Source organism: Myotis davidii, unplaced genomic scaffold, assembly GCF_000327345.1.
Source record: "Myotis davidii unplaced genomic scaffold, ASM32734v1 scaffold327, whole genome shotgun sequence".
In the NCBI taxonomy this organism is placed as follows: Eukaryota; Metazoa; Chordata; class Mammalia; order Chiroptera; family Vespertilionidae; genus Myotis; species Myotis davidii.
Window position 1 is genome coordinate 2549088 of NW_006298628.1, and position 9837 is coordinate 2558924.

General features: G+C 46.8%; 1 protein-coding gene across 2 annotated transcripts in view; it reads right to left on the bottom strand.

The window, feature by feature from the left end:
- Positions 1 to 7630: 7630 nt before the first annotated feature.
- Positions 7631 to 9837, bottom strand: part of ATP5G1 (ATP synthase, H+ transporting, mitochondrial Fo complex subunit C1 (subunit 9)) — a 2794-nt gene continuing 587 nt past the window's right edge. For both annotated transcript variants that reach the window (XM_006774251.2, XM_006774250.1), the window contains exons 2-5: positions 9694 to 9741; positions 8737 to 8814; positions 8192 to 8370; positions 7631 to 7837 (exon numbers count right to left, since the gene is read on the bottom strand). In XM_006774251.2, coding sequence (XP_006774314.1) covers positions 7723 to 7837; positions 8192 to 8370; positions 8737 to 8814; positions 9694 to 9732 — 411 coding nt within the window. In that variant the 5' untranslated portion in view covers positions 9733 to 9741 and the 3' untranslated portion in view covers positions 7631 to 7722. The remainder of the gene's footprint in view (positions 7838 to 8191; positions 8371 to 8736; positions 8815 to 9693; positions 9742 to 9837) is intronic.

A 9837-nucleotide genomic window follows, 5' to 3' on the forward strand; every position in this document is an offset into this window, starting at 1 on the left:
TGCAGCTGACAGCCCAGTGCTAACACTTCTCTCAAATGTTGGAAGGGGAGGGAGCGAGAGAGGGAGGGCCGTAGCCCTCTTAAGGACAGCGACCCTCAGACGGGTCAGTGGGGGTAGGATCGGGGGTGCAGCCTCCTGCAGGGGGACGCTGAATGGACTGGGGCAACTCGCTTAGGTCCCTTGCTGTCCGAGAGGCTGTGACTTATCCCTCCTCTCTGCACCCTCGCTGCTGCCATTGCCCCTGCCTGCAACCGGACCAAGAGGAAGGAAGAAATCAGAACCTGCGAGTAAAAAACGATCTCGTTTTAGTGTTTATTCAACATATGTTTATGAAGAGACTATGAAATGCCAGGCACTGTTGCTAGGCGTTGCCATAGGGATCGTGAAACAGACCCAGAGAAGCTTGGTGAAGGGGCAATGCAGGCCTCCTGACTCCAAGCTCGCTGCGTTTTCTTCACACAAACACTTGAATATACAGGAATCAAGCGAGGGGCAGAGTTTAAACCCTGGAAGGATTCCTCAGGACTTTCCTGAGATATGTAAGATGAAAAATAATACTATGCACTAAGAAAAACAGCTTGCTTTCTAAAAAAAGCTTTCCCTTTTCTCCCTAGCAAGAATACAAGCTCATAATCTTATCCCCAAAGCCTTGGGGCCAGATGTGTTTCGGAATTTAGAGTAATACTTAGCAGCAGGGCCTGGGCAGTACCGAGTTATCAAACATTGATACTTCTACTGTAAAGTGTATGAATAATCATACTAATTTGGGTGCCCTCATGCATATTCATACTTAATTAAGACCACGGAATAGCCTCAGTTTGGATTATATTTTGCCTCCAAATTTTTATTTTTGAATTATATTTTAAATATATTTCAGAGAGGAAGGGAGATAGAAACATCAATGATGAGAATCATTGATCCTCAGCTGCCTCCTGCACGCCCCCTACTGGGGATGGAGACCGCAACCCTTGACTGGACTGAACAAGAGATCATTTAGTCCGCAGGCCAACACTCTATCCACTGAGCCAAAACAGCTAGGGCCAAATTTGTTCTTTTTTAAAAATGCAATTTTGGTCCTTGCTGGGTAGCTCATCTGGCTAGAATGTCGTTTGGATGTGCCAAGGTTGTGGGTTCAATCCCTGATAAAGGCACATACAGGAATCAACTAATGGCGCTAGCTGGTGTGGCTCAGTTGGTTGCTGGTTTAATTCCTGGTTAGGGCACATGCCTGGGTTGCGGGCTCCAGCCCCTGAAGGCAGCGTGCATGAGGCAGCCTATCGGTGTTTCTCTCTCTCCCTCCCCTGCCCTAAAAAAAAAAAAAAAAAAAATCAATAAAAACATTTTAAAAAAAGAATCAACCAGTGAATGAATACATAAATGGAACAACAAATCGATGATTCTCTCTCTCTCAAATCAATAGGTAAAAATTACAAAAAAAAAAGCCCAGTTTTTACAGCTTTGTGATTTCCAGTAAGGAACTGTGATCTTGAATGAAAATGACCAACATTTATTGGTAGCTGAAAATTTGTGGGTTTTTTTTTTTAACTGATATTTATTGAGACTTAATATGTGCCAACCTCCTAGTATACTTTGTCTTATTCCTTTGAAAGATCCTATGAAGTAAGTACTATTATTAGTCTGTTTTGACAGATGGAAAAACAAGCTTACAAAGGTTCAGTCACTTACAGGGGTCACACTGAGAGCAAGCTGCAGAATTAGGGCTGGACGCCAAATCTGCCTGACTCCAGAGAAAAAGTTCTAACCACTACATATACTGTCAGAGCTACGAACTCTGCCTGCATTTTATTTACTGCATTTTACCTTATACCAATTGTCCTTTGGTAACTGTTGCTCCCAACTCCCTAATCCCCAACACGCACACACATACACACACCACACTCTTGGGGCTCCAGACCATGTATTTGTGAATCCAGCACAGGACCTGGCACAGCTTAGGTACTTAACATGAAGCAAAATGAATCAATACAATAGTTTATACAAATTTCATGGCTCGTTGACATAGTGTTTTACCATTCTATAATAAAGGTGCTAGGATATCTCGGAAAGAGTACACAAGAAACACAACAGTAGGCGAACTGGTTTGGCTCAGTGGATAGAGCGTCGGCCTGCGGACTCAAGGGTCCCGGGTTCGATTCTGGTCAAGGGCATGTACCCTGGTTGCGGGCACATCCCCAGTGGGGGGCGTACAGGAGGCAGCTGATCGATCTCTCATCGATGTTTCTAACTATCCCTCTCCCTTCTTTTCTGTAAAAAATCAATAAAACATATTTAAAAAAAGAAAGAAATGCAACAGTGGTTGCCTCTGGGTAATTTTGTTGCTGACAAGGTGTGCCAAAGGAATGGAGATACCTATCTTTCCCTTTATACCTTTTAAATGTTATACTGTGCATCTATTGACTATTCAAACTCTATTTTATTTATTTTTAATGGACTTCTGAATTTTTGCTTGGGTATTGATTTAGTAAGATGGTCCAAAAGTGAATTCACTGGGTAACCTCACACAATGAAAAACACTACTCCATGAACTCCTTCATGGCTACGCACCGCAGAGGCCCAACTATGGGCTCCGGGGTGAGAGGATTCCTCCGTTTGTCCCGTCCTTACTGCTGGACCATTGCTTTTAAGCACAAGGTCCGTTAGCGATGAGGCAATGGACAGAGAACACTTACCTTAGATATGGAAGGAAGGTTCATGCTTTTGATTGGTACCATTTGGCAAATATCCAATTCGAGCCAATTTCTGTGTCCATAGAATGGTGGTATTTCCTACCTCTCAGGGTTTGAGGATTAACTGTGACATTTCCAGAAATACTTTGTCAAGTGGCAAGCACTGTCCAGATAACTGGCACCTCTCTTGCCCATGTGCCTTCTTTCCCCTTTGCTCCTATGTTCTCTCCCTGGAACAGCCTTCCCCTCTACCAGGGGGAATTGTAGTTATTAAACTTGTCGAGCCTCTTTTCCTCATCAGTAATATGAGTCGGATAATAGTAGCTATAAAAAAGTAATAATGTGATAATGAATGTGTACAATACCTGGCCAGAGTAAATGTTCAATAATTAACTCTCATTACTTTTACAGCACTCACCTTCAAAGCTGGCTGGAATATGACTTTCTTGGCCAAGCCTAACACCTCCAGGCATATTATTATTAGTCATTTTTAATTACCCCATCCTCTGGAGTAATTCATACCTTTTTTATGGCACATGCTGCTTTTTATTTTAGTGGTTTGGTTACTCATCTCTCTAGCTACTGCAGATGATGTCCTTTAGGGCAGAATGCATGGAGCACCGATCTTGTATGGCTAGGACCGGACATTCAGTGAGGACTGCAGAAATGGTGAACAGATGGGAAGTGAGGACATGGTAGTTCGTTCCCCTTCCCCTGGCCATGGATCTTTAGGTTTTCACCTCTTCCTGTTCAGATATGCCTATTTTCTTTCCAAAGGGCTGACCTGAGCTTGGCACAAAAAATCTACAAACCTGCCCTAACCGGTTTGGCTCAGTGGATAGAGTCGGCCTGTGGACTCAAGGGTCCCAGGTTCGATTCCGGTCAAGGGCATGTACCTTGATTGCGGGCACATGCCCAGTGGGGGGCGTGCAGGAGGCAGCTGATCGATGTTCCTCTCTCATCGATGTTTCTAATTCTCTATTCCTCTCTGTAAAAAAATCAAGAAAATATATTTAAAAAAATAAAATAAAATCTGCAAACCAAGGCCTTAAGGGCTGCAGAAGATGGCAGCTGCTTAAAGGGAACTCCAGGAGGCCTCAGGAAGGACCAGGGAGAGGCTCAAAGAATTTCTTAAATTGGCATTGGTTACTTTATCCGGTGCTCACTGTTTTTTTTTCAAGGCAGCACCTGACTGCTTTTCACTGTCAGGTTTGCCAGAGGGCAAGAGTATGCCTTCTGGAGCCACTCTCATGCCCTCTGGGGATGCATGACACAACCCAGTGGTCTTCCTACAGTAACTTGGGTCCAAGCCTCTTTGCTTCCCTCCCCAGGAGTAGACTGCTCTGCATTGAACTCTTTATTTATTTTATTTTATTGAATTGTTTTGTTAATCCTCACCCAAAGATATTTTTCTTTTTTAAATATATATATATATATTTGATTTTTTACAGAGAGGAAGGGAGAGGGATAGAGAGTTAGAAACATCGATGTGAGAGAAACACATCGATTGGTTGCCTCCTGCACGAGCTCCAACCAGGGCCTGGACTGGGGAGGAGCCTGCAACGAAGGTACATGCCCTTGATCAGAATCGATTGTGGGACCCTTTGGTCCGCAGGCAATGCTCTATCCACTGAGCCAAACCGGCTAGGGCTGTATTGAGCTTTTTATGCAACAAAGTTGGTAGTGCCTTGCTCATGGCAATTTGGCAAGTGTCCTTCCCCAAGGATAGTGGCCAGCCAGTGTCCTAGAGTCCAGGTCACTGCCGTGTCTCAACCCTCTCTAAAAAGATACATTAAGATCCTTCTTCTCTTCCCCAAAATTCTGTCTCCCACTGCTCTCTGGAGAAGTCCTTTCCCTCCAGGGCCCAGCCTTTAGTCCTGGGCTCAATGCCAGGGAAGGATGAAGAATTCCTATCCAGGTCATAAATTCTGTACTAAAAGGAAAAATTAGAACTTGGACTGGGTATTTTGAGACTTCTGACTATAAGGAGTAATAGCTATATTTAAAATTGTAATAATACTTAGATTATATTATCACATTACATATCTCAGTACATCTTGATATATACCTCATTAATACCGTACACATATATATTACATGCATCATTTGCAAACATTTACCTGTATTATCTCACTTAGTTGTCACAACCGCCATGAACTGTTCTCATTCCCATTTTACAGATGAGGAAATCAAGGCTCAAGGAAGATAATTAACTTCCCAGTTAGAAAGTGGCAGGGCTGGGATTGGCACACTCCTTTGACTTCGAAGTCCATACTCTTTGCTGGCATGCCGAACTCCTAATGTAGAGATGACTAACTGTTTTTTGGTCATTACCCCTGAGAATATAGTGAAAACAACGGATTCTCTTCCAAGAACAACACACATCCATATTCACTCACAAATAATTCCCACTGAGCAAAATGATTCCACCCATGGACCACAGACCCAGAAAAAACCTCAGTGGTAACTGACTGACCAGCCTGGTTGAGGAGGGGGAGCGTTCTTCCCCGACCCTGTAGGGCTACATGCCTAACCACATTTCCAATCTTGCTGACTTGGATTTCTATGCAATTCCAAGGCTGTCTGGAGCCCACGAGGAGGGAAATTACTCCCCTCCTGGTAAAAATGTTTCCTGGAGCTTCGCAGGAAGAAAAAGGCAACCACCTCCCTGGGGGCTGCTCCTTGATTACAACCAGAGGGCAGTGACCTGGCAAGGATGCCAGCCTGACATCCCAAAGGGTTACTGTATCCTGTTTGCGTAACAGTATTAACAGTTAATCCACGGCTCCCTTGGGGATACCTCGGCTGCCAGTTTAACCTCAGTCCCATTCCTCCTCTTCGGCCCTGGGATTCCTGGGCTCTGCTTTGGTTCTCTCGCTGGTTTGCTGTGACCCTTGAGTTACTTAAGGTGAAGAGGCTGGGGATAGGCAGCAGATTATGGTAGACCAGTAGTTCTCAACTGGAAGTGATTTGTCAAGAGACATCTGTCAATTATCTATTTGGCGATTGGTTGTCATGACTGGGGAAGAGGAGGTTGTTGCTGTCATCAGTGGGTAAGAGGCCAAGAATGCTGCTAGCAGTCATACAATGCACAGGACAACCCCGCAGCAATGAATGATCTGGCCCCAAATGGGCCAAGTTGAGAAGTCTTGTGCCTAAGATCATGATTGTGGAATGAATGTTAGATGGACTTGGATTAGAATCCTTGGTTTGCTGTATGATCTTGAGCATGTCACTAAACTTGTACAAACCTTAGAGGAGTCAGCAGTGGTAAGAACACAGGTCCTGGAGTCTGAATCCCAGCTTTACCAACTGCTCTGTGCCTCAGCTTTCTGGGCCTCCCTTTTTCCTTACCTATAAAACGCCTTCAGAGGGAAGCTGGAAGTTATCCATGGAAAGTGCTTAGCAACGAGCCAACATACAAGTGCTCAACTGTCAGCTGATAGTATTGCAACTATCACTGGTCTCCGCTTTTCCTCTTCTACAGCACGTAGCTTCTGTACCCACATATTCCGTAACGCACGGCATTTTCACTATTATATCCACTCTGCTGATACCCATATTCCTTCAGAGCAAGGACCTTAGATTTCTTTGCCTTCCCCAAGACTCCTAGGAGGATGTTTACCACCTAAGTACTCTCATGACTGTCTTCAAATTGCATATAAATTACGAATCAATTTTATTGATTCACATGTTTGGGGTTAACACTAATTGGGAATATTCTTGGTTTCACTGTTTCACAGATATTTTGCAATAGGTTGAGGTATAAGGTTTTCACAAAATGGGTCCCACTTATAAGTTATTACTCCTTTTGAAACCACCCAATTTGAGATAACCATGTCTACCAGCACCTGTGTTCATGCTGCCCCTGGTTTGCTCCTGCTAGAGCTTAGAGAAGCAGCAGGTGTGAGTCTATCAGCTTAGCTTTCTCTTACCTAGATTATCAGTCCCACTTTGGCCAACGGAGAGCCTGCTGAGCTCAGAGTTTGAGAAGATGCGAGAAGCTCCCAAGCAATTTGTTAGTTTGCTCCTCCTCCCCTCCCCCCAAAACACCGTTTATCCTAGCAAAGCTATAATTGTACATTCTCCAAGAACAGAGACTGTGTGCCTCATCTGCTCTATTCAAGGACACCTAGGCACTCAGAAAGGTGAACTGATAATGACATTTACAAGTGGGGCTGAATGCAGGTGGGAGGAGGCCTATCTCCATCTCTAACTTCTTCGGGACTAAGTTTCCCTCAATTGTGTGGCCAAGAGTAAAACAGATGGGACAGCATAGTTGAAGTTTTAGGCTGGCCTGAGGGGAATCCCTAATTCTGCCACTCACCAGCTCTGTGATGGTAGACAAGTTATTTTGCTTCCCTAAGCCCCAGTTCCCCCATTTGTAAAACTAATCAGTGTACTTATCATTCATAGGGTTGTTGAGATAAAAACATAAAACACTCGGACAGAGCTTGGTGCAAATGAGCCCCTCAAAAACGTTACATATGGCCCTAACCGGTTTGGCTCAGTGGATAGAGCGTCGGCCTGCGGACTGAAAGGTCCCAGGTTCGATTCCGGCCAAGGGCATGTACCTGGGTTGCGGGCACATCCCCAGTAGGAGATGTGCAGGAGGCAGCTGATCGATGTTTCTCTCCCATCGATGTTTCTAACTCTCTATCCCTCTCCCTTCCTCTCTGTAAAAAAAAAATATATATATATATTTTAAAAAATGTTACATATTATTATACTAAATTTGAAGGGAAAAAGCACCAAGTATTACTTAGACAAGCTCATGCTCTCCCTGGGAGACAAGGAGAACCTCTGTGTTCTTACAGTCACGGCAATGATATTTCTCAGCCCTGAGGAGCTCCTAACCACCAGCAGCTGACCCAGTCCTCTTCCCTTGTCCCACCTTTCCACCAAGACCCTCCCCAAGGGCAAAGGACAGAGGCACAGGCATATGGGTTTAGAGAAATCTGGTGTTTAATGGGCACATTCCAGCACCGGGCCTGGAATCGAAGCAGCAGGGACGGGCAGGTGACCCCACGGAGCCTCACATGGCGAAGAGGATGAGGAAGGCGACCATCAAACAGAAGAGCCCCATGGCCTCAGACAGGGCAAAGCCCAGAATGGCATAGGAGAAGAGCTGCTGCTTGAGAGACGGGTTCCTGCCAGGGACAAAGACCGATGGAAAGGAAGGGGTGAGGGCATGGGTGGTGGCGGAGGACACGGGGAGGGTAGGTGAACGGGGATTGCTGACAGTGGGGGAGGGCCTCGCCTGCATATATCCTCGGGATTTGGCCCGATAAGCGGAGCATTGCCATGGTAAGTTTAAGGGAGCCAGGGTGGAAGCATGTTTAAATTCTGACTCAGAGAATTCAGGGAGGTTTCTCCTCTCCTCCTGGAGAAAACAGGAGGTGCACAGAATAAGCCAGAAGCTACAGGGATGTCCTCTTGCCCGGCTTCCCCAAAACAGGGTGGAATTTACGATGAGGGATAGTGTAGACCACCTCCAAACTCACCTGGCATAGCCAATGATCAAACTGCCGAACACTGTTCCAATTCCGGCCCCTGAACCAGCCACGCCCACGGTGGCAGCCCCAGCACCAATAAACTTGGCCGCTGTGTCAATGTCCCGGGAGACAGCACTGGTCTGGAACTCCCGCCTGGCCACCTGGAGTGGGGAGCTGCTGTAGGAAGGCTAGAAGGACCGAGAAAAGAGATAGTGAGGCACAAGGACAGGTGGCTGACTCCACCCCCTTCACCCCACCCACCTGAGCTCTGAAACTGCTGGCAAACTGCCTGGCAAGTACAAAATGCTCAGGCTGCAGAGCATGCTGGGAATTACTCTTAGGGCCATTCTCAGAGAGGGCCGGGGAAATGTCATGGGTTAGGGAAGCCTCCCTTTTGCAAGTTTCTCACCTCCAATGCTCCCCTTGGGGTACTTGGCACTATGGAAAGCATCTCAGATTCTCTAACTCTCCTCCCACTTCCGCCTAAAGGCAACTCAACTAACCTGAAGGACCTCTGTCTGGAGAAATTCCTACGAGGGCCCATGCTCCTTTACCTGTTCCGATGGGATCTCCGGCCTACTCAGGAAGGAGGCAGACACGGGCCTGATTAGCCCCCTGGTGCAGCAGCGGATCTGTAAAATCAGAAAGACATGCCCCCCCAAATCAGGCAAGGAACCCCCCCCACAAACCCAAGGGCTGAGCTTCTATCAAGGAGGACTACAAATGTTAGAAACAGAAAAAGTCCAATGTATTTCAAGGTCATATAGAGTATTCCTGTTTCTACCACGAGGCCTGCACCAGACAACTGTCCTGAGTCGCTGGTGTTGTCAGCAGTGGCAACCTTCCCATTTAAAACTGGGTACCAAAGTTCACTTCCCTGGGCACAGCCCTCATCGGGATCTCAGAATGAGCAAAACCCCACGCTGGTATCGAACCCGGTACAGGAAGGGTCTGTACCGAGACCAGCAAAGGAAGCGGAAGGGGGAAATCTTATTTTGCTAGAACGGCACTCACGGTTACATACCCTGAAGGGAGTGGACCAGTGAGCCTGCAGAGGCCCCTGACACAGCCACCTAAGCAGAGCCCTTTAGAACCTGGTTTCCTTGACATATTTTTTTTAGCGGAGTGGTTCTCAAACTTGGCTGAACATTGGAATCACCTGGGGAGTTCTAAAAAACACAGATGCACGGGTCCCAGCCTCCTTCCCAGAGTCCGTGCAGCCTGGGGATCAGTACTTTTTAAGGCTCCCCGGTTGGTTTTTAATGAGCAGCCAGGGCAGAAAATCACTGTATCCGTGGGCCAGGCTAGGGGTAAAGGTCAGATCCAGCCTCTCTGACCACGTTCCCAAGCCAAGACGGTTTGGTTTAGAGATCCACATAAACAGGGGTTAACGGCACCCCATCCCGCAGCCTCCCCAAAGAGCCACCATCATCTCAATCTCAGTCCATTCATTACACACATCGATGGCTCCCACACCTGGCGCGACAGAGCGCCCGGGAGCCGCAGCTTACCAGAGCCGGAGGGATGAGCAGTGCCCCGGTGGTCTGCATGTTTCCCGTCTGCAGAGGGAAACAGAAAAGCCCACGCACAGCCTGGTTATTTCCGGAGAGTGGCGACCTTCGGTCGTCCCCTGCACTCCCGCCCGTCGTCCCCGG